The sequence below is a fragment of the Gorilla gorilla genome, chromosome 5, assembly GCF_029281585.2.
Source record: "Gorilla gorilla gorilla isolate KB3781 chromosome 5, NHGRI_mGorGor1-v2.1_pri, whole genome shotgun sequence".
NCBI lineage: Eukaryota > Metazoa > Chordata > Mammalia > Primates > Hominidae > Gorilla > Gorilla gorilla.
Genome location: NC_073229.2, coordinates 18,136,615 through 18,161,564, shown reverse-complemented (window position 1 = coordinate 18,161,564; position 24,950 = coordinate 18,136,615). Strand labels below are relative to the sequence as shown.

Genomic DNA, 24,950 nt, shown 5'->3' with positions numbered 1-24,950 from the left:
AGAGGCCTTTTGTCCACTTGTGCCCCTGCACAGCCATGCCAGCCACCTTCTCCTATAGAGAACTACTTCTGAATTGTGTGGTTTCTAAACAATATTTTGTTTGAAATTACCTTTTTTGACTTTTACATTAGCATAAATAAGATTATATGGTGTGTGTTTTTCTGTGACTTTCTTTTCCCACTCAGTATTATTTTGAGATGTATCCATGTTGTAGCATGTAGGTCATGCTCATTTGTAACATGAATTAAAGAATATGTTCCTTTTTCTTCTTTGAAAGAGTTTGCATAAGATTGGAATTATTTATTCTTTGAATATTTAGAAAAACGCTCTGGTAGTGGTATTTTCCGTATGCCCAGTATTTTCTTTGTGAGATGATTGCTAATGACTGGCCCAATTTCTTTAATGGTTATAGAACCGTCCAGCTTTTTTATTTCTTCATGTTAATCGTAGTCATCTATATTTTTCTAGGACTTTGCCCATTTTGCTTAAATTTTCAAATCTGTTGGCATAAAATTGTTTTATAACAGTTTTATTTTATTACTTCAACCTCAGCTGTGATGTGGTCCTTATTTGTACTTACTATCGTTTGTTTGTATTTTTATTACTTCAACCTCAGCTGCGATATGGTCATTTTTTGTACTTACTGTCGCTTGTTTGTATTTTTATTCTTTGTTTCTTGCCAGAGTCCTTTTCAGAGAATCAACTTTTGACTTTAGTAGTGCTCTCTCGTTATATCCTTGCTTTCTCTTGCAGTAATTTGGACTCTAATCTTGTTTATTTACATAGTTCATTAATTCTAAACCTTTCTGTCTTTTAATATGAACATTTAAGACTGTGAATTTCCCTCTAAGTGTCTTTTTAGCTGTGTTTCCCATATTTTAACAAGTGGTATTTTAGTTATTCTTCATTTTTTTTTAGTTTTGAATTTTAATATTCTGTTTTAGTCTTGGCTAGAAGTATGATTTTAAATTTCCAAGCTAAGGGAGCAGAGGAGCAGTTGGAATTAGTTTTCTCTTTGTTAGAGATTTCTAACATCATTGTTCTGAGGTCAGAGAATATCATGTTTTTAGGTTTGCTGAGGCTTGCTTTGTAAGCTCATATGTGGACAGTTTTCTGAAACCCTACCTCAGTTGAAAAGATCGTGTCCTTACGTTTTGGATACCACATTCCACAGATGTCTATTACATCGGGTTTGTGGATTATGTTGTTCAGTCCTTTTGTTTGTTTGGTTTGGACTTTGATCTCTTGATTACTGAGAAAAATGTAGTAAGGTTTTTCCTTGGCTCCTTTTTAGATATTTTATTTGCCTCTTCTGTTCTGTATTTTTATTATGTGTCTTGGTATTATTATGTTTTTTGGCCTGTTTGTTCCCTTGGCTCTGGTTGATGTCTTTAATCAATTCTGGAAAGTTCTAAGCCATTATCTCTTCAAATATTTTTTCTTCTCCATTCAAACTTCTCTGTCCTTCAGGATCCTCCTATTGGGTGTATGTTAGACCTTCTCACTCTATTCTTCACATCTCTTAATTTTTTTCTTTTTTTTTCTCCTCATCTTTAATTGTCTGTACTGATTGGGGTAATCTCCTCAGCTCTCTCTTTTTGTTCCTTGTTTCTTCAGTTGTGTCTAATCTTGCTGAAATTTACTGTGTATTGAAATGTTATTTCAGTTGTGTTTCTTCTCCAGAAACTTTGTTTTTTGTTACTAAGTAAGGGGAAGTTATTAACTTACTCTGGAATGGTATAATTTCAGAAATCAGGGAAGGAGATAGTGGTAGCAGTAAAGTTCTTTCCAGTGTCTCTCCGATTATTCTGTATAGATAGAAAATCAAATACAAGCTATCATCAAGGATAAGATTATCCTATTGAGAACAGTGGAGCAAACAAATGAAGCCTAATATATAGGATGTGAGGTGACTAACTTGATTATTAAAAATTCCTGGCTGGGTGTGGTGGCTCCTGCCTGTAATCCCTGCACTCTGGGAGGCTGAGGTGGGCGGATCACCTAAGGTGAGGAGTTCAAGATGAGCCTGGCCAACATGGTGAAACCCCATCTCTACTAAAAATAAAAAAATTAGCTGGGCATGGTGTGCGCATGTGTGGCTTGGAAGCCCTCGCTAACAAGTCCTGGAGACACAGGCTGTCCTTCTGTTTCAGGTGACAGTGTATCCTGTTTCATCTGTAGTTTTCTTTTTTGTGTGAATACTTCTCCTAGGAATTAAGAGGTTTTTTTAAATTAGTTATTTACTTGGCATTTATTTTGCCCCCATTTGACAAGTTGTGGTTCAGTAATATAAAGGAATGTCAGTTTGCCACCTGTCCTGCCATCCATTTGAAAAGAGCTAAAAAAAAAATTAATTTGTCTGAGCCTAGTTATCCAGAGTCACTTGGATAGATGTTCTAATGATAGTTTGATGACCTTATTTCTATACAGATGGCCAAATTGGAATGAAAATAATTGTTTGTTGTTTATTTTCTTTCTTGGAAGCATAATTTTTAAAAAGCATTATTATCAAAAAGTTTTTAAAATCACAAATTGGAAATTTTAAATTGGAAACATTAAAATACATCAAAATAATGATGTTATCTTTTAAACCATTGTGACTGTGTTGAAGACAACAGTAAAGAAGTTAGAGAAATTTGACAATCGACTTAGGCATCTCTTCTCCAGGACTGTCCGTTGGGAGCACTGGCTGGCATCAGTGCCTGGTGCGTGAGATGGAAATGTTGTTGAGTATATACATGACTGCTGCTAAGAAAGGCAGGGCGGTGGCTTATTGGGAGTATTGTCCATTACACCAGAATTCTGCCTCCAGCATACGCCTTTTACTTCTGTAAGTTATTACCCACAGTTTTTTAATGCTTCGAAAGACCCTCCTCAGTGCTAATATGTACGAATTCAGTGAGTAAGTCTATTTCTGAATACAGATATTCCTGAACTTATGATGGGGCTAACTCCAGATAAACCCTTCCAAAATTGAAAATATCATAAGCGCATTTTCTACTTATGATATTTTCTTTTTTTTTTTTTTTCTTCAGACAGAGTCTCGCTCTGTCACCCAGGCTGGAGTGCAGTGGTGCGATCTTGGCTCACTGCAACCTCCACCTCCCGGGTTCAAGCAGTTCCCTGCCTCAACCTCCCTAGTAGCTGGGATTATAGGCACCTGTCACCACACCCGGCTAATTTTTGTATTTTTAGTAGAGACAGGGTTTCACCATCTTGGCCAGGCTGGTCTTGAACTCCTGACCCCGTGATCCACCCGCCTCAACCTCCCAGCGTGCTAGGATTATAGGCGTGAGCCACTGTGCCCGGCCAGATATTTTCTACTTACAGTGGGTTCAACCTGACGTAGCACATCATAAGCCAGGGAGCATACTGAATGTGTATTGCTTTTACACCCTGGTAAAGTGGGAAAATCATGAGTTGAACTCTCATAAGTTGGGACTGTCTGTACACAATTAAATTGTTATCTTTTTTAAAGGAGGCACTGTGTTTTTGTTAGAGACACCTGCCCTAAAAGGCCACTGGACCCTCAGGCATGTCTACTCTGCAGCCCTTCTCACCCCCATCAGTGACCCTTTAGCACTCCCTCTCTGTTTAACCACTGCATTCCTTAAACACATCATTTTATAAATACTTTCTTTTCTTCCTTTCCTATTAGACTGATTTCCTTAGTGTCAGGATGTTTTTAAAGTTAATCTTTCTTCCTCACTCTCAGATAGTGATTAATGGTAGATGGATCTGACCCTTGCTTTTTGAGCAGGAATCAAGCAGACCCAGTTATCTATGTTCAGCAGCCAGCGTGAACAGGGTGTTAGTGAAAATGAGGCTGTTGAGTTAATAGAAATAGCTGCTAGCATTTATTATGTATTTGCTTTCAGTGTGCTATGCAAGTTTCCTGAATTATCAGTTTAAATCCTTACAACAAAAAGTATGAGCTGTGTACTCCTGACATTGATCCTGCCTTATCACACATTAATACTGCCATTCTACTCTCTTTTTGTAGCATTTGCCTATTAACTGTTTGTACATCTATTTATTTTCAACTCCTCTTTTCCCTTCTTTTTTTAAAAAATGAGGTGTAATTTACCTACAGTAAAAGACACAAATCTTAAGCTTATGGATCGATGGCTTTTTACATATGCACACGTTCCAGCATCCACCACCAGATGAAAATACAAAACCTTCCCTCGTGCCCTGTTTGAGTAGGCTCCCTTCTCAACAACGTTCCAGCTGCTATCTGCAGAGAATCATTTTGCCTGTCCCAGAACTTTACGTGGAGTTCCATGTAGTTTGTTGTCTTTTGTATCTGGCTTCTTTTGCTCCAAATTAATTTTTTGAGATTCATCCAATTGTGTGTACCAGTGATTCATTTTCTTTTATTGCTGAGTTTGGATAACCAGATTTTGTTTAATCATTCTCATGGTGATGGACATGGGGTTGTCTCCAGTTTTAGGCCTTTATGGATAAAGTTGTGGTGAATATTCTTGTAAGTCTCTTTGTGGATGTTTGTACTCACTGATCTTGGATATAAACCTTGAAGTACAATAGCTGGTCGTGGCACAAGCTGATTAGGAACTCTGAGTAGTTTTCCAGAGTGTACGCTCCGTCGGCCGTCAACTCGAGTGTACGCTCCGTCGGCCGTCACCTCATGTACGCTCCGTCGGTCATGAACTCGAGTGTACGCTCCGTCGGCCGTCAACTCGAGTGTACGCTCCGTCGGCCGTCAACTCGAGTGTGCGCTCCGTCGGCTGTCAACTCGAGTGTACGCTCCATCAGCCGTCAACTCGAGTGTACGCTCCGTCGGTCGACATCTCATGTGAATGCTCCGTCGGTCGTCATCTCGAGTGTACGCTCCGTCGGTCGTCAACTCGAGTGTACGCTCCGTCGGTCGACATCTCATGTGAACGCTCCGTCGGTCGTCAACTCGAGTGTATGCTCCGTCGGTCATAAACTCGGTTATAAACTGCATCCTAGCCAACACTTAATATTACCAATCTTGTTTATTTCAGCCAATCTCATTGTTGCTTTATTTGGTTTTCCCTAATAATGATGTTAAGCACCTTTTCTTGTATATTCAGATACATTCAGGTAGCTTCTTTCTTGAAGTGCTGTTTAACCCCAGCTCATTTTTAAATTGGATCAGTCATCTTTCTATTGACGATTTTCAGAAGGTTCTAAATAAGTCCTTTGTCATGCATACATATTTTTTCAGTTCATGGCTTGCTGTTTTGTTTTTATAATATCTTTTGAACAGAATTGTTTAATTTTGATGAGATCCATTGTATCCAGCTTTTAAAATGTTTAATGCCTTTCATATGTTGTCAGAATCTTTACCTGCTTCAATGTCCTGAATATTTTTTCCCAGAAGTTTTGTAACGTTAACTTTTATGTTTAGGTCTACGATGTCTATCCTTATGCCAATATTGCATTGTTTTATTTATTATAGGTTTATAGTCAGTCTTGATATCAAGTAGTATGAGTCTTCCAACTTTGTTCTTTTTAAATTGTTTGGGCTATTTTAGGTCCTTTCCATTTATATATAAATTTTAGCCTGTGAATTTTTACCAAGGAAAGGCCTTTTAGGGGTTCATCAAATTTGGAGAAAATTACCAATATTGATGATCCTATTTATTTGTTTAGGCCATCTTTAATTTCTTTCAGCAGTGTTTTGTAGTTTCCATTAGAGATTTTCCATGTCTTTTGTTAAGTTTATTCCTAGGTATTTTATTTTTTATGGTATTGTATTATAATTCTTCGGTGTCTATTATATAGAAATATAATTGATTTTTGTTATTGACTCTGCTGCCTCCATAAATTTACTTATTCCATTAGTATGTCAACCTGCTTAGAATTTCTAAATATGTAATGATGTCTTCTGTTAATAAAAACAGTTTTACTTCTTCTTTTTTGGTATTATTTCTTGCCGGATCTCATGGACTAGGACCTCTGGTATAATCTTGAAATAGTGGTGAAAGGGGACAACTTTGCCTTATTCCTGATCTTCTGGAGAAAGCACTCTATATTTGTACCATTTTGTAGATGCCCTTTACACAGCTGATTTTCTTTCTAGTCTTAGTTTACTGAGAATTTTTGTCATGAAAGTGTATTGAATTTTCTCAAGTGCTTTTTCATCTGTTGAAAAAATACCACTTCTGCATGATATGTTTTTTAAATTTATTTATAGTTTCTATTTGCCAATAGTTTGTTTGGATTTTTATGTCTTTGTTCATGAAGGCTATTGGTGTGTGATTTTTTTCTTATAATATCTTGCTCAGTTTGGATATTAGGGTTATACTGGCCTCATTAAATAAAATAGGAAATGCTTTCGGCCTCTATTCTATGAAAATGTTTGTGTGTGCTATAATTTCTTCCTTACATGCTTGGTAGAGTCACAAATGAAACCACCTGGACCTGAAGTTCTCATTGTCAAACCCTTGCCTATAATGGATTCAATTAGTTTGATAAATATAGGACTACTTGTGCCAGTTTTTGAAGGTTGTGTTTTTCAGCAGATTAGCAATTTCCTCTATGTTGTCAAGACTTGATGGCATAAAACTATAATGTCCTTTTACTATCCTTTTAATGTCTTCAGGATCTATAGGAATGTTTCTTTTTTCATTTCTGTTCTTGGCAATATGTGGGTTTTTTTCTTTATTTCTTCATCAGTCTTGCCCAGGAGCTTATCGTTTTTGTTGTTATTCCTTTTTAATTTTTAAAACATTTCAAATTTTTTAAGAGACAGGGTCTTGCTCTGCTACCTAGATTGGCGTACAGTAGTTGAATCATACCACGCTGCAGCCTCGATCTCCTGGGCTAAAGTCATTCCCTCACCATAGCCCCCAAGTAGCTGGGACCACAGATGTGCACCACCATGCCTGGCTAATCATTTTTATTATTATTTTCAAAGAAACTACTTTTGGCATTGGTGGTTTTCTTTAATATTTACCTTTTTAAGATATTGATTTCTGTTCTTTATCTTTTCCTTCTATTTTCTTTGGGTTTAATTTTCTCTTTTTCTAGATACTTGGGGCAGAAAATTAGAGCAGTGATTTAAGTTTTTCTCCTTTTAAACTTTTCTTTTAAAACATTTTCAGCTATAAATTTCTAGCCACTGGTTCTCTCTCGCAGATTTTGATATGTTATCTCTTCATTGTGTGTTATTAGTATTTCCCTTTTGGATGCCTCCTTCCTTTGAAGAAATCTTACTTCGCACTTGTATTTCACATGTCCAGGGAGTCTCTAATCATCTATTTCGGTTTGTGTTTATAGATACTAGAGAAAGAGAGAGATAAAGAAGGGCGAGAGGGAACTCAGAGTTATTGCCTGTCACCGTTTTCCTCAGTAGTTCATCTTCTTCGTTCTGATGTGTTTGATTTTAGGTTAGAGCCCTTTCTCATTACATGGGTGAAATACTCCTTGAACCCTTGCATATCCAAAAATATCTTTCTCGGACTCTGTTAAGAGAATGACACGCTGGCTAAATACAGGATTCTTGGGTTCTGTTCTTTCATTCCTGTAGATTTTAATCCAGTGATTTCAGCTCCCAGTACTGCATGTGAGAAATCTGACGTCAGACCAGTTCTTTCTTCTTTGTAAGTAAATTATTCTTTTGATCTAGAAGCTTGAAAGTCAGTCTGTCTCTGTCTCTCTCTCTCTCTCTGTCTCGCTCTCATTTAGAATAAATGTATTAGAAACTAGAAACTTTAACAGTAGTTGCCTAGTTATGTGGGCTGTCTTACCAGTCTAGCCTGGCACTCTGCAGGCCTACTCAAGTTGCAAACTTGGGTCTTTCTTTAGATCCAGTTAAATTTTCTCCTATTGCTTGTTTAATGAATACCTTTTCTCTAGCTGCTTATATTTCTTTACTTGAATTTCTGTTTTTTGCATGTTAGAGCTCCTGGGTTTATCTTCTAGTCTTGTTCTTCATAGTTTTCATGTCTTTACACTTTTACTCTATGCTCTGAAGTAGTTCTTGCACTTCAGATCAGTCTCAACAGTGACCAGGAGTTCCTTGTGTTAATCTACTCATTTGTTAGCTTTGGAAGTTGTGTTTCACCTCTGGAAATCTTGTTTTGTATTATACTTTAATCTTCATGAGGGTTTTCTTTCTTTTTTCTGTTCAAGTTGTTGCTTGTCTCTTCTGCAGCTGAGTTTCACTGCTTGATGGGTGTGCCTGTGCATGGCAGCGGACTCCCTTAGACGTGTGTTTATTTTTCACTGTAGTTCGTTGCAGCTCAGGCCTGGCATTGGAGAGAAGCCTATCCCTCTCAGGCCAGTGCTGCAGAAGCAGAACAGCCACCAGCCCCCTGCAGAGTGACCTGGGCCCACAGACTCTCCACACCCCAGACTTCCCATATCCTCCATGCTTGGGTCTCTGCCTCCCCTCTCTTCCTTTCCTGGCCTCCTGCCTGCTGGTGAGACCAGGCACACTCACGTAGGGCTGATGCCAGCCTCCTTACCCTCTTCTGCTCCCGCTCCCATCGGGAGCCCCCACAGTCCGTGCAGCTGAACTGTGCCAAGGACAGGACTTACTAATAGGGGTCTTTCCTGTTTCTTTTTGCCCATGACAGCAAGCGTGTGTCTGGCCTCCCTGTGGAGTTGCCTTAGAATCTAAGGCCTGACCTGCACGCCCCTCAGGCAGAGCTGTAACTGGAGGGAGAATCCAGGGGAGCTGCACTGGGGTTACTGGAGTGTCAGAGCAGGCTTATTTTCTATTGGTCACACTTTTCAAATGAATTAGTTAATATGAAGAAACAGAACATAATTTTAAATGGTTCCTTTTTAATTGTAGTTTACTGGCTATTACAACTTAGTATTTATAATGCCTCTTGCTCTGTGTACAGAAATGAGTGGTTAGTATTTTCAAAAATGAATGATATGGTTAGGCTTTCTGTCCCTACGCAAATCTCCTCTTGATTTGTAATCCCCATAATCCCCACGTGTCAAGTGAGAGACCAGGTGGAGGTCATTGAATCGCAGTGGCCGTTTCCCCCATGCTGTTCTCATGATAGTAAGTTCTAATGGGATCTAATGGTTTTATAAGGGGCTCTCTTCCCCTTCCGCTGGGTACTTCTCCTTCTGGCCACCTTCCCCTTCTTGTGAAGAAGATGCCTTGCTTCCCCTTTGCCTTCCACCAAGACTGTAAGTTTCCTGAGGGCTCCCCAGCCATGCATAACATAATTGAGTCAATTAAACTTCTTTCTTTTATAAATTACCTAATCTTGGGCAGTTCTTTATAGCAGTATGAGAACGGACTAATACAATGACCTGTTGTCCATATATGGAGATTATTGTTTTTCCTGCAAAATAGCTATGCTAAAAGAGATCTTTGTTACTGAAAATATATAAATAAAAGTCACGAGTTTTTCTGGGAAAATTGAGAAGTGCTTTTATTATAGTCTGAAGTATTTATTGTTAACATTATTTTACTTTTTCCATCACTCTCAAATAGGCAACTCATACTCTTCATTATGTGTTTATAGGTTAGCATGGCCTCATTGAAAGAACTAGATCAAAGACTCTTTGAAAATTACATCGAGTTGAAAGCAGATCCCATCGTTGGCTCCTTAGAACCTGGAATTTATGCAGGATATTTTGATTGGAAGGACTGCCTGCCTCCAACAGGTAAGTAATAAAGTTTCTTGAGTAATAGATGTGGATATACTTTTATCAATTGATACTTGCTTGAATTCTTTTCATTTTATTCTCATTTTTCTCATATCTACTGAGAGTGAGAGATTAATTTGATTTTAACTTTTTGTTTGCTTAAACCCATTTCTTGGATAGTTTGGAAATTGGACACTTTGTATTATTACTCAGTGGCTTAAAGCTGTTCTTAAATTCTAGAGAATAATTAATGATAACTTATAATAATTGATCGTTTTAGTAATGCATTCCTGCTTCCTATGATCTTTTCACGTAGATATAATAGAGTGATTGTGAGTGACAGTTTCATGCAATGACCTTGTGTACATCATCAAAAAATGTATTAAAGAAATCTGGTCACTTCTATGTAAGACCTGATTAGTGATGCTGTAAAGGCGAAGGATAGGAGAAAAGTGTGTAGGAGTAAGATTATTATAGTAATTTAGCAAAGAGAATTGAGCCGCAGAAGGATGAATGACACAGTTCAAGTGTTATCTTTGTGATTTCAAATGAAAGTCACTTGAATCACTTCAAAATATATATTTTTAAAATAACTATTGCTTTCTGAATCAAGTAAACTTTTGATTGATCAAATAGTTGTTTCTTTGTATGAAATAATGTGGAATACCTAAAACCAAGCTGCCTGTTCGCACTTTTGTAGAGAAGTCGTTTATGTAGAAGTGGTCATGCTGGTATCGGACACAGGTTCTTCATGGGTGTACATATGCAGATATAACAAAGCACCAGTGAGTTGTTAACAGGTTTGGTAACTTCTTCATTGTTTTAACCAATCACTTTAACCTCCTTTTGTTTTTATCGTATGGCACTTATACTAAACGATGATAAAATTGTTTACTGTTTAAACACCTTTGGTTTTTATTGTATAGTGTTCACATATAGTGATGCCAAAAGTGTAAACTAAAAACTGGGATCATTAAATTAGCCACAGTTACTTAATGTGACCACAGTTATTGAATTTCCTGAGCTCACAGTCATGGCAGTCATGCCAGCCCTTATTCCTCCTGTGCTTTTCTGTGCACACACTTTTCTGTACACACACTTTTCTGTGCACACATTTTTCTGTGCACACACTTTCTGTGCCCAAACCACATTCAGTTCATACCCTCAAAGTACATCCTTTTAAAGTTTAAGGCAGGTTCTATCAGTATCTTACTTAAAATTCTTACAACATCTTCTCATGATAGTAAAACTGGGGAAGCTGTGCTGTGCACGCCTCTGCCCTGGCACTCTGCCCACTGCCCCAATGCTCCACCTCACAGCCCCTCTCCAGCTGGACTTAACCTCTGCCTTTTTGAAAAGCTCATCCTTCTAAAATATAAATTGGATCCTGTCAATCCCCTGCTGAAAAACCTTTGAGGAGGCTCATTCTCCCTGAGGCTAACCCCAGACTTCTCAGACAAGGTAGCATCCCCACAAGTACCAGATTCCACGGGTGCTCAAGTTCCTGGTGTGAAATGGTGTCATATTTGCATGTAACCTATGCACATCCTCCTGTATGCTTCAAATCATTTCTAGATTACTTATAACACCTAATACAATGCCCGTGCTTTGTGAATAGTTGTTAAACTGTATCGTTTAGGGAGTCATGAGACAAGGAAGAAAGTTTGTACGCGCTCAGTACAGATGCAGCCATCTGGTCCCCCCACCCCGGAATATTTTCCATTCATGGTTGGTTGAATCCACAGATGCAGAAGCCACTGTTGTGGAGGCCACAGATGCAGAGGCCACTGTTGTGGAGGCCACAGATGCAGAGGCCACTGTTGTGGAGGCCACAGATGCAGAGGCCACAGATGCAGAGGCCACAGATGCAGAGGGCCAACAGTACTCCCTGTGCTTGCTATGAGTTACTTCCCTCTCCACGGGCTCCCCCAGGCAGCAGGCAGGCTGGGTGCTTCGTGCACTGTGAACCCTGTGCCTAGTCCCTCTCACCTCTGCCCCTCTCCTAACCTCTCCTGCCCTTCCAGGCCCTGTGTCCTCTGGGAGCTCACCCAGCCCATCCCCTGCATGTCTCCAGGTCGCATTGGCCTACCTCCATTCGTGATGCTCCCAGAGCAGCTCTTACCACTCTCTGTGCCCGCGGGAAATGTTTTGTCATTGTCTACCTCCTTGCTGGACAGTCTCAGCACAAGGCCGTCATTTGGGTGTCTTGTTCTCAGAGTTTTTAGCATAGTGCAGTCTGTGACACTCAGCTGGTGCGGTGTGTGTGTTTGTGGAGTAAATGAAGATTGGCATTTTCTATAATAATATACCATCTTTCTAAATGTGCCAGTTGCTCCTTCTCTTCCAAGTGTTTGACATATGCTTTTGCCTGATTTTTCTCAAAATTTTCTCAGTAGGAAAGTACATTATACAGTGTTCTAGCTTCCACTGTTCTTCTGATTTGCTTTTTAATAAACAGTACACGGTGGATATTCATATTTGCTGAATGGAAATGAGTTAGAGTACTCATTTTCTTGTCCTTTGTGAATTCTCATATGGTAGTTGTGTAGACTTGCTAAATTTGAGCAACTGCATTTCAATTAAAATGCAGCTGTCAAGTGTATCTAACACATCAGCACGTCTGTCTGTTTAACTATTTAAACTCTTACCGAACAGTGTATTACCTTGCACCACGCAAAAAGTAATACATTGTTCGGTAATAGTTAAAATGAATTTTGTTAAAGTTCGTATCTTCCCCTGTGATTAGCATGTAACTACATTAACTGTTCACACATCTAACACATCAGCAATTCTATCTGTTTAGTTATGTAAACTATTACTGAACAATGTATTACTTTGCATCACCATGCAAAAAGTAATACATTGTTCAGTAATAGTTTAAATGAATTTTGTCAAAGTTCGTATCTTTTCCTGTGATTCACATGTAAGTACGTTAACTGTTCACTCTGAAATCATGCTTATCTTACTTGGTTATGTTCAAGGCTATTAAATCACTTGTGATATTTCTTTGAGAATAGAAAAAAATCATAACACAGCCCCTCTGAGTTTCCTGCGCTTCAGTGATGACTATAAAAATTTAGAATGGGCCACCGAGTTTCAGTCTCAACAAAGTGATTCTTCTCTGTCGTCACTGAAATCTCCGATTGTTACTGAGAAAGAGGATTTATTTGCCCCCGATGCAGGGGAAGACTTTTCTTTGCCAGCCCTCTCTCAGACCTGCTGCCTCCCTTAACAAACAGGGAGGCATCTTTAGTGTATGCCGAACACTGGCAGGGGCAGTCGAGAATGTCTGTCAGGTGAAAGGTAGGTCTTTCCCATCCAGCCACTCCAAGGTGTCTTCGGAAAACAGACATCTATGAAGGCCCGTTCCCTGAAGGGCGTCGTTAGGTCACAGGACTTCAAGTGCAGGGGCTGCTGGCCATTATCACGAGGCTGTGAATCGTGTGACAGCACTTCAGTGAGCAGTAACCAGGGCGCGGGGGTTAAAAGGCAGGCGATGCCAGACTAACAGGGATCTTAGGTTTCTACTGCATCCGGTTAGTTACCACCACTTGGAATTTCAAAGTCCTCATTGGATTTATTTAAGGTACCCAGAGTCCTGTCTCTGTGACCTTCATATTTTCCAGCTATGACATTGAACTAGACAAGCCTCTGTTGTGAATTAGGATCAGAGCCTAAATGTAATCCTGAGATTGATCTTAATAAGAGTCTGTAACCTCAGATAATCTTCAATACAAAATTAAGATTCTTCTGGCTGTGTGACATTAAGTGGTGAGGCTTTTTTTTTTTAACATAGCTTCGTTTATTGGTTTTGTTTTTTTCCTGACAAACTTTCTTTCATAAGCAAATGGCACATGGCACCATGCTACCAGCAATTTATTTACTCTTCCTCAGATTCCAAAAACATGTAGAAGTCGTCGGTGCTCGTTTCACTTTTATAAACTCTATTTAGTTCTGTTCTTTGTGTAGTTTTGACTTCATGATTACTAACTGAACCTCAGCCTTGCATAGTCATATAGTGATTTTTAGTTTGTTTAAAGCTGACTTAGGTTGATACCTTGTGTAAAGTGAGCAGCCAAAATAGTTTGACTATTAATCTTCCAAAATAATTTCAATTAACAACTTTAGTATTATCTTCAGAGTTTACTTCTTCAGAAACTGAATTTTGCAAATCATGTAGGTAACTGATTACTTATTGCTGTAGTTACCAATAAATTTCGTTTCTGATACTGTATGTAGTGATTAAAAAAAAAATCCAGTTGATTAATTTCATGATTCAACAAGAGATATCCGTTAAAGCCGTAGCGATGTTTTTTTAAATCTTACCGTTGGGTATTTAAATTGGTGTCACCTCTTTATTTGTGTATATGTCAGTAAAGATTATTCTAGTTAGTTCTGAGTCACAAAACTGCTGTTAAGATTTTAATTGTTCTGTTATCTGCAATTATTAAGAGTTCTTAGTATTTGAATTTTATAAATTTTAAATAAATTAAGAATACTGTTGGTCTTTATTTACAAATACACATTGAAGTTCACGTCTTTGAAACATTAAATAAGAAAAAAGTATTTAAGTTTTCTGTTAAATACTGGTTTTATTTTTTCTATCAAAAAGTCATAAAAATTTAAATTAATATATATTATTTAAAGGTATTTACTAAGTGAATCTAAACTTAATCATTTTCTATAGGTAAATAGTGAACTGATTTTTGATTCAAATGTTCTTATACTAATTATAGTAATTGAAATTATAATGGGAAGGGGAAAACTTTATATAATTTGTGACATGAGTATGTCTAGGACCGTTCTAAAAATAACAGCAGAGTTGGTTGCTTCCATGTATGATGCATATAACCTAGACTAGGGTAACCTCCTGCCCGTCAGTGGTGTGCCAGAGCACAGGCTTGGGGTGCACAGTCCATCAGTGAGCGAGACTTGTAAGTGTGTTGTCCAGGCAGTGTGCCAAGCAGCATATTCCAACAAATTGAAGAGAAAGAAAATGTAAATCTAATTATGGAGACAGAGGCAGAAGCACAGCTCTTCTCAAGTCTATGTTTGTTGAATTTTATTTTAAGATCTCTACCTTTTGGAATGTATCTTGCAGATGTTTTCACTGAATTTTACAAAGAGACATTGCACAGTTAGGTTATCTCTTGCATCCTGTAACTTAAATCATTCAAAGCTCAGGTCCAGCGTAGAATTTCTAGAGAATAAGAAAAATGCTACAAGAATGGAGATAAGGAGAAATTGTAATTTTTGTTTGATTTTCAAAAAATGGAAAACTGCAGACAGACCTCAAAGTTTAATGTAGCTCTCTGAGAAAATGGACCATTAAAATGTTTTCAGGTCCTTATAAAATAAGTTGTATGTTACATGTATATGTGAATTTATACATATATTCCTTATACATGCATTTATACACACACATTACTATGTACCCATGTTTAGTAACGTAGTCAGCATTTATTGCATATATACCATGTGCAAGGCAGAGGGCTTTGCGTAAATCACCTGATTTAATCTATATAACAGCACCTCAAGGAGTAAGCAGTATTTTTATTCTCATTTTATAGATGAAGCCACTGAGCACAAAGAGGTTAAGTGACTTGCTCAAGGTCATGTAGCTAGGAAGTGGTGAGGTAGGGGTTCCGAGTTCAAATCCAGGCAGCCCTTAATTTTAGGCATTGTGCTGTGTTGCTAGACAATAAACAGCCTCCATTAGAAATCCACGAAGAGCCGGGCGCGGTGGCTCACTCCTGTAATCCCGGCATTTTGGGAGGCTGAGGTGGGCGGATCACCTGAGGTCGGGAGTTCAAGACCAGCCTGACCAAAATAGAGAAACCCCATCTCTACTAAAAATATAAAATTAACCGAGCATGGTGGTGCATTCCTGTCATCCCAGCTACTCGGAAGGTTGAGGCAGGAGAATCGCTTGAACCCAGGAGGCAGAGGTTGCCGTGAGCCGAGATTACACCATTGCACTCCAGCCTGGGCAACAAGAGCGAAACTCTGTCTCAAAAAAAAAAAAAAAGAAAGAAATCCACAAAGAAAAAGGCAGATGTGCTGGTAGAATAGACACAAGTTCATGAAATTCACAAAATAACTAATATGGCCAATAAATATAAGAATAGGATAAAATTCATCAATTCTCAAAGAATGTAATTTAAAATACCGTTAGGGTATCATTTTATTAAAACCCTCTGGATTGACAAATATTGTAAAGCTTGATAATACCTGCTTTTTGGCAAAGGTACAGAGAAACAAACTATTCCGTCATCTTTCTAGGAGTGTAAATTGGCCCATCTATACACATACGTGTGTGTGCGTGTGTGTGTATGCACACATTTATATGTATAGAATTTACTTAGAAATTTTGTTTCTAAGAATTTGTCTTAAGGAAAGTTTTACAGAAGTAAGTAAAGAATTATGTACAGTGATGTTTATCGAAACATTTTTTAATATATGTAGAATCTGAAAAACTAAATGCCCATCAGTAGTGAATTGGTTAGATAATTTGTTATATATCTAAACAAATACTATGCCTTCTTTATAATGGATGAGATGGATAGATGGATAAGTAAATGCATACCTATATGTGGGGGACTGTACATATATTGGTAGAAAATGTTGATTAAGGAAACATGCATTCATTCTTTCCTCATTTTTATTGAAAAAGACAATGTATCAATTTCATATGTACAATTTGACATGTATACACATATCTTGAAAGGGGATAGGAAGGAGCATGCTAGAAAACTTTAATTTTCTACTTTAAAATTTTGTTTTTAAAAATATTGGGGTTGAATAGATGTATTTTTATTTTAAAAAAAGAAATTTCTATATTTTAAAGAAATGAAAAACTTCATGGAGACAGCATACCCACAAAGAACAGGCACATACAGTACTAACTTGTTTTCTTCTTGGACACACACTTGATTTGATAGAGAAATGGCATACATGGTGAATTTAGGTTTCCGCAAGTCGTTTGACAGTTTTTCCTGATATTCTCAGGAGTCCTAGTTGCTGACTTATTGCCATCATGTCTTCATGTCAGTCTAGAGGAAAGCCTCTAGTCATTGCAAGAACACTCGTTGAACAATGTTCAACGTTTTATTAGACATTTGAAAATGGAATAAATTCCACTTTGGGTAAATCTGTGAAGAAAAACCTAGTAAAGTTAGCTTAGTAGTAGCACTATCTTATACTTAGAAAGTTTCTACAATGCCTTTATGTAAGCCTGTGATGGAACTATCCTAAAATTAATGACAAAATGTAGCATGCTTTCTTAATTAGAACTACCACAGAATAAAAAGTACAAGCTTCAGAGGAATTTTGGCTTCAGTAATAGAGGAAGAACTTATCAGACTAACCGTTCCACAGTTAAAAATTGAACTCTGCACAGAATATAGAAACCCAGCTGTGAGAAGCACTGGAGAGCCGTCAAAAGCAGACAGACTGGAGGGGGCGCTTGAACCCTTGCAGGAGGGGAGCTTGCACCAGCCAGATCTGAGGGCTGTCCATGACTGCGGCAGGTGCCCAGCACTCCTGCAGAAGGCACAGAGGGATGCAGCCAAAGAAACTCACACTCGATGGAAACTTGAATCTAAAGGAAGGAATAAAAAGTATCAGAAATGGTTGATATGTGGGAAAGTAGAAAAGACAAACTTTTTGGGTTTTGACTTTTGATTTTTTAAAAGATGATTAAATATAGAAAAATTTCTATATTTATTAAGTTGAATTCACAATCAAAGACCTTTCTTTGTGGAAAATTCCAAGTCCAAATGGTTTTGCTGATAAGTTCTATGTAACATTTAAGGAATAAATAATACCAATTTTATACAAACTTTATCAGAAAATATAATAGGAAGCATATTCAATCTTATTTTATGAAACCTGCATAACCCCAAATCAAAAATATGACAAGAACATTACAAGGAGAGAAAATTACAGACTAGCGTCCCTCATGAACGTTGGAACAAAAAATTGTAACAATTATTTTTAGCAGATCAAAGCACTATTGTCCATACAGCGGAACACTAATTCATGATGACTAAGTAGCGCTTCTTTCTTTTAATGTTTGAAATTTTTGTTTTATTTATTTTTATTTTATTTCATTTTCCTTTAAGTTCTGGGACACATGTGCAGAGCGTGCAGGTTTGTTACGTAGATACAGATGTGCCGTGGTGTTTGGTAGTCATTGGACGACCAGAGGCAGGAGCCATGCTGACCTCTTCACAGGATGACACCTCTACGTAATTACAGTCCTTGCCGAGTCTGGTGGTTCTTCCCCATACGTAAATGTCCTAGTGAATGACCGAATAAGGATTATAAGACATTTTTCTTTCCACTCAGCATATATTGCTCTTACTTTTCTATCAATAAAAAAATAAATCCATAAGCAGAGCTACTCCCTCTGTTTAACATAATCAAACTTCAAGTTCTCCTCCCTTTGCTACTTTTTCAGTTTTAGTGGAAGCATTTAGATATACATATATTGTAATGTCTTAGTTCAGCTCTGCACCCCACCTACACCTTCATACTACCCCAAACATCACCTTCAAATAATAACATTGTATTCACGTTATCAATTCAGCGGAAAATAGAGGTAGTTTTCCATTCCCCATTGTACATTTTTAAGAAGAATTTAGAAAGCTGCATTTTAATCATATGAGTTAGTGATATCACCAATAAGGTCATTTGAGGCCAGGGCTTCAGGGTTATAGTGAGCTGTGATTGCACCACTGCACTCCAGTCTGGGCAACAGGGAGAGACCCTGTCTCAAAAAACAAACAATTTTTTTAAAAGAACTAATTATACTTTGGCACCTGCCAAAATAAACCATACATTCATTGCCCTGTTTAAACTTAGTCTAACTTGAATTCATGGATATGAAAATACACATGTTTGAAACAGCAAGAGTAGAATAAAGTGAAATTAATCTCTTAATCTGCATACTCAATGTCTACAAAATACTTCATGTACAGATAGAAAGTACATTTTTCATTCATAAAGTCAACAAATATTACCAAGTCTATACTATACAAAGCACTGTCCAAGTTTTCCAAGTTGTTCAAATAGCAGTTTCTGATTTCCAGGTTTAAAGCATAAATAGAGAAGCCGACAGTTCTGTGCGTAGGAGGTGGACGCACTGCGTTCTCACTTAACCAAGGTGGTAAGCACGCGTGTCCTCCCTCAGCATCTGGGGAGCCAGCGTACTGATCTCAAGAGTGTGCCCTGAATGTTCTCCATTTGAAGGACACTAAACTGGTAGCACTTGGACACACCCCCTTGGCCAGCAGAGGCTCTAAATGTCCCTTTCTGTATAGCGCCAACCCATCTCCAGTTTCTTTATCTTACCTATCAGATTTAGATTTTCAGATATTACCTGTCAGAACAGATTTTTTTTTCCCTATCTGATCTCTTCCTCTCCAGTCTCACTCCCTCAAATCCTGCTGAAATATTCTTTCAAAGTTCATTTTTGTTCAGGTTTCTTCTTTCCTCACAGTCATTTAATGGCCCCTAGCCTTTGGAGGAAAACAGCTTTAGTACTGGTCATGTGCTGACCTGCTTAGCTCTGAAGCCTCATCTCTTCATACCAGCCGTTCCTGGTCATCTGTACTCAGTCCACACTGGGCCATTGCTAGTCCTCAAAGACCCAGCATTCCCTTTCCCACATGCCCTCAAGCACACTGCTGCCTTCACTTGACCTTCCTTTCATCCCCTCAGACCTGGCTGAGGCCTGGAGACACCTTGCTGTTCCCATCAGTTCACTTGAGCCCAGCCCAGTTCAGCGCTCCCCACACACTGTCCTGCAGTCCGCATGGACCTGCCTGAGACCTGGAGAGACACCTTGCTCTCCCCATCATTTCACCTGAGCCCAGCCCAGCTCACAGTGCTCCCCACATGCTGTCCTGCAGTCTGCATGGGCCTGGCTGAGGCCTGGAGACACCTTGCTGTACCATCATTTCACCTGAGCCCAGCCCAGCTCAATGCTCCCCCACACACTGTCCTGCAGTCCGCGTGGACCTGCCTGAGACCTGGAGACACCTTGCTGCACCATCATTTCACCTGAACCCAGCCCAGCTCAATGCTCCCCACACACTGTTGTGTCGTCCACGTGGGCCTGCCTGAGACCTGGAGACACCTTGCTGTACCATCATTTCACCTAAGACCAGCCCAGCTCACAGTGCTCACCACACACTGTCCTGGTGGTCCACCTGTCTGGATGTGAACCCTCCTGCTTGTGTCTCCTCTCTGTATCCATGACTAGCCAGGCACCTGGCTTGGAGTAAGCATCCAGTAATAGATTTATTCAGTTATTAGTTGATTGGCTAATGCCTTGGTAAGGGTTACTCAAGCCATAGATGATAGGTGAAAATGAACATCAATAAAATATGAAATTTACCCTTGGGTTTTTTATATTAATAGTTATTTTCAACAGAAAGTCAAATTGAGTCAACTATTTTTTATTCAATAAATGTCAAAAAGAGAACTTTGGTTTATTAATTAGGGTAAATAACCAAAAATAACATGGACACCCCATTTACAAAGAATTCAAGGCCAGGCATGGTGGTTCACACCTGTAATCCCAGCACTTTGGGAGGCTGAGGTAGGTGAATAGCTTGAGCCCAGGAGTTAGAGACCAGCCTGGGCAACGTAGTGAGACCCCATCCCTACAAAAAAACACAAAAATTAGCTGGGCATGGTGGCACATACCTGTGGTCCCAGCTACTCAGGAGGCTGAGGTGGGAGGATCACGTGAGCCTGGGAGGTCAAGGCGTGGTGAGCCAAGATCCCATCACTGCACACCAGCCTGGGTGACAGACAGACCCTGTCTCAGGAAAAAAAAAAAAATTCAAATACTATAAAATACTGTAACACCAAAGATCTCCTAAATGTAGTTCTACCTTTCTTCATTATTCTAAAGACTCTTTGAGCCCCACAGAATTTTAAGGCTACCATCATGAACATCATGTTCCTAGTGCTGTTTGTTGGGGCACTTTTCAGAATCTGTTTTCATCTCCGAGTGTGGACGGTGAGCATTGGCGCTCGGTGGGTGGTTGTTTTCATCTCCGAGTGTGGACGGTGAGTGTTGGCGCTCGGTGGGTGGTTGTTTCCCTGTCACCCACCCATCCCTCACGGGGTTCTGTGTCCTTGTCATTGAGTACTTTGGCACTTTACGACTTCTGCTTTTGATCAAAACGGATACCAATTGAGTGGATTTCATCTCTGAAGAGGGAAGCCTAAGTCAGTAATCTTTTTTTCTTTACTGAACTCTGATGGAAAACTATCAATCCCTAGGACTATTCTTAATTACATTTACGAAGTTTGGAGGTAGATATTAATAGTCTTGTACTTAATCTCTTTAAAGCAAGAAGCAATTTTACATTTTCTAAAGGAGTATAATTTTCATTGGTCATCTTTTTTTAAAAAAACACAGTTTCATTAAACTTGCTTGTTTTCAGACATTTTCTTCTTCTTTATAAGCTGTTTGATATATTAGAGTCAGTGCTGTAAAACCATTTGTACAATGCTTTAGACATTTGGTTATAGTTTGTCTGCCAAGCATTTTTCAATAAAGCTAGATGTTGGCTCAAATGGTCTTAAATGTGAAATTTATTAACTTCAAGATGACCCGTGGCCTACATATTTTCTTCATTGCATGTCTTATCTGCTAAAGTATTTATTTTATTATGTATTAAATTGATAGCTATAAACTATGCTGTTTGGCATCAGGGTAAACTAACATACTGTTGTACAAATAAACAGTCCAAGTCATTTAAAAACTTTTGGTTATGGAAATTTTCAGACATATCTCCAAACCGAACAGTCTGACAAATCCAGTTGACCTGTTGGCTGACTTGAGCAGCGATCATCTCACAGCCAGTCTTGTCTGATCTGTGCCCCTGGGCTCCCCACTGCCTCTGAGATCTGTTATTTTGAAGTAAATCCCAGATATTCGATCATTTCATCCATACACAGATAAGATAAGGACTGATTTTTTTTAAAGAAACGTAATCATAATACCATTATTAGATCTGGAAAAAGTTAACAGTAATTCCTTAATTTTATCAGCTATTTAGTCAATGTTCAAATTCTCATAGAAGCTTTTTAGACAGTTTGTTCTTATCAGGATTCAGTCAAGGTCCACACATTACTTTTGGTTGATATGTCTCTTAATTAAGAAAAATAAACCTCTCTTGAGTCACTGTTGGTGCTCAGTGAAGTGGTTGTTTCCCTGTTACCCACCCATCTTTAGCTGAATAAATTGGGTTTTTTGTTCTGTAGATTTTCTCACATTCTAGATTTTTCAGATAGCTTCCTCATGGTGTCATTTAACCTGTTCCTTTGTCCCTTATGTTTCCTATAAATTTGTGGTTAATAATGAAGCTATCAGTTTGAGGTTTGATTTTATATTGTTTACTTCCATCAGGAGATACCTTATGTTTGGTTGCCTCTGCTTTTGATGATAAGATTGAAAATTGAATTCAAGTGTTATCAGCTTGGTATACCCTTTAAAAGTTCACCATAAACTTTTCATCTAATGGTTTTAGCACCATTGGTAATGTTTTCATAATCTATTTCTTATTAGAAATTGAAAATAATAATTGTTAGCTGGAACACTAAATAAATTAAATTTTTTTCATTAAGCTCTGAAGTACAGTTCATACAGGAGGGGCAGGATAGATGCCTGATTAGTTAGCAGTTTTCAGAATGAGTTGGTTTGCTAGTATTTCTCAAGGTCATTACTAAGGTATTTTTTTATTTTTTGATTACCTTTATGAAGTCATGATGTAAACATAATTTGATGAGCTTCAATACATTGTAGTTGGTTATTTTTTAATTTAGTTGTGCCCTCTTTGGGGGAGTCTCTTCAGGTGGGCCCTGGGTCCTGACAGTACAGCCTCGCCATAGGGTGCCATGTTCCACACTCATGGTGGTTTCCTTGCTTCGTAGAATCAGCCGTTGGGAGGAATTGATGGAATATGAAATATGAACATCTTCCTTCTTCTCTTTTATTTCTTTCCACACTGTGTCTCTGTCCACCCTGTCTACCCCCCACTGGCTTTTTCTAACCCCATAGCTCTCGTTCAGTCTCATCCCAAAGTCAGTTCTACAGCTGGACGGGCTGTGGCAGCAGCAGTCATGGTCCCTTCTCATATTCCAGCAGCACCACCACTTCCATTCAGGTCATTGCCAGCTGGACCCGCTCCCGCCAGGCAGGTGAGAAAGGCTGCCTGCGTTCCCTCTACCGTGGTCTCTCCGTCAGTGAGGCGCTGGGGAAGGTGAGAAAGGCTCTGCCTACCCTCTACCGTGGTCTCTCCGTCAGTGAGGCGCTGGGGAAGGTGAGAAAGGCTCTGCCTACCCTCTACCGTGGTCTCTCCGTCAGTGAGGCGCTGGGGAAGGTGTGCGTGTTTCTTCTGTCATATTCTATTCTGTACTAGGAACTCTGAGAATTTAGGCTTCTAAGGTGCTGTGGAAAGCATTAGGGATTTTTTGTCACTTGACCTGGTTTTGTTTACCTAATTATGGAGGGACTCTCTCCAAAACTCATTTACACGCTTCACAGCTGTGTGCCCTGTGGTACACAGATAGTGACAGATACTTGCGTAGATGCTACCATCTTGGCATCCTCTTCCCCCAGCCCAGCTATTATTTCCTCCTGGTCTTGGCTACATTTGGTGTGAATGTTAGCCCTGAATTTGTTGCTTTTCTTAAACAGTTTAGTCAGAAGACTTCGTGGGGCATTGGAAAACCTGCCTTTCTTTTGATCCCTTGGCTTCAGGCCTGCCCTGCAGAGCCAGGGAAGCCTCTGGTGTCTGCACACATGATGACAGCTCAGCCAGCTGTGCCACACAGCTCTGTTGGGCCGGGGCTAGGGGTCCAGTGATGGAGCTAGACGAGCTAGCTCTGTGCGTGGGAACATTGAAAGCTGACAACGAGCGCTGCAGTTTGGATCATCTTCATGTACGCGTGGCCTAGCAGCTGTCTTCCCTCTCCTCCAGTGCCGCCCCAGAACCAGAGCCTTAGGTCACAGTTAGAAATGCGTATTCTCCCAGAGTTAGGAGCAAAGATGGCCTGCTAGAACAAAACCACTTGATTAATATCTTTGCACTCTGCGGTAAGGTGAGATTTAATGAAACACTTTCAGGATTGTCTCAGTATTTGGATGGGTGGAGTGCACTGGAGTAGCGTAGGGTTATAGACAGTTCCAGATTATTCCTTTGAACTGGAAAACTGTGAAAAACATTGTGCTTTCCCAGTTATTTATAACATGCCTCACAGTAGACAGCTGAGGCTCCAGTGATTTCCAAATGTTATAGTTGGACTTCCTAACAAACTAAGTCACCACACGCCTTGGTAGTTTAGTCGCTGGTTAACTGAATCTAAGGCATTAAATCACAACAGTGAACCTAAGGACGGGCAAGTTCTCTAAAAGAAACCCCCGGAAGCCACTTTGTGCTCACTGCAGATACCCACCCGCTGTGTGCGTCTCTCCTTCGTTGTTGGAAATCGTTGTATGATTACAGTCATTCTGGCTCTTTGATCCCTACCAGGACCGCCGTGTGCCCTGTCACCCTAGCACCCTGGAGCCACACTGGCTGCATTCAGCCCTGAACCTGCTGTCTGTGCTCAGGGCGTCAGGGCATCAGTCCCTGGGTAAGCCTGCCTCCTGCTGTGGTGCCGACATTCTAAGGGTTGTAGAGAGCAACAGCCATGACAGGAAAGCAGGGGACAGACGGGGAGGACAGAAGACTGTGTGGACAGGACGGACAGATGTTAAGACATGAACTTTTTTTCATATATTTTCATTTACCTTCAATGCCCACATTTCCTAACCTACCTTCCTGGTTTTGTTTGCGTGTTTGTTTTTCTATGTCTTTGTTTTTCTTTGTTTCTGGGGTAGGGTGAGGTGGAGTGGGGTGGAAGTAAGTTATAGTTCTTAATTGCCAGCCTGGGGCAAGGGAAAAGTAATTCTTAGAGCTCAGCTGAAAAATGTGTATTCCAAGTATTCCTGCTGTTATACCATAACAACGTTATAAATTTGTTTCTGGCATGATACTGTATAAAAGCCAATATCTTTATAGTTTCATCAAAAGCAACATAATTCAAATGCCTTTATTATGGCTAGAACTGAAAGCAGTTTTAAGAACTGTTCGTTTAGAGCGAAGCCACCAGTGCCTAATGTTTTCTTTTACTGTTTGCATGCTCTGATCTGGTCATTGGCTTCTGGAACTTCATGGAGAACTCTTCTGCCCTCAGAGGGCCCTGCCTCCCTGGCTCCCTCGCTCCCTTCCGACTCCACCCTCCTCCCCTCCTCCTGGGACATCACGGGGCCTGACCCG

At 39.4% G+C, this 24,950-nt stretch overlaps 1 protein-coding gene across 6 annotated transcripts in view; it reads left to right on the top strand.

Moving 5' to 3' along the window:
* EXOC2 (exocyst complex component 2) overlaps positions 1 to 24,950 on the top strand; it is a 205,147-nt gene that overhangs the window by 151,078 nt on the left and 29,119 nt on the right. For 5 of the 6 annotated variants that reach the window (XM_031012319.3, XM_055391044.2, XM_055391043.2 and 2 more), the window contains one exon: positions 9,483 to 9,624. In XM_031012319.3, coding sequence (XP_030868179.1) covers positions 9,483 to 9,624 — 142 coding nt within the window. Of the gene's footprint in view, positions 1 to 9,482; positions 9,625 to 10,306; positions 10,402 to 24,950 lie in introns of those variants that run through there. The other variant, XM_031012324.3, reaches the window with a different exon arrangement.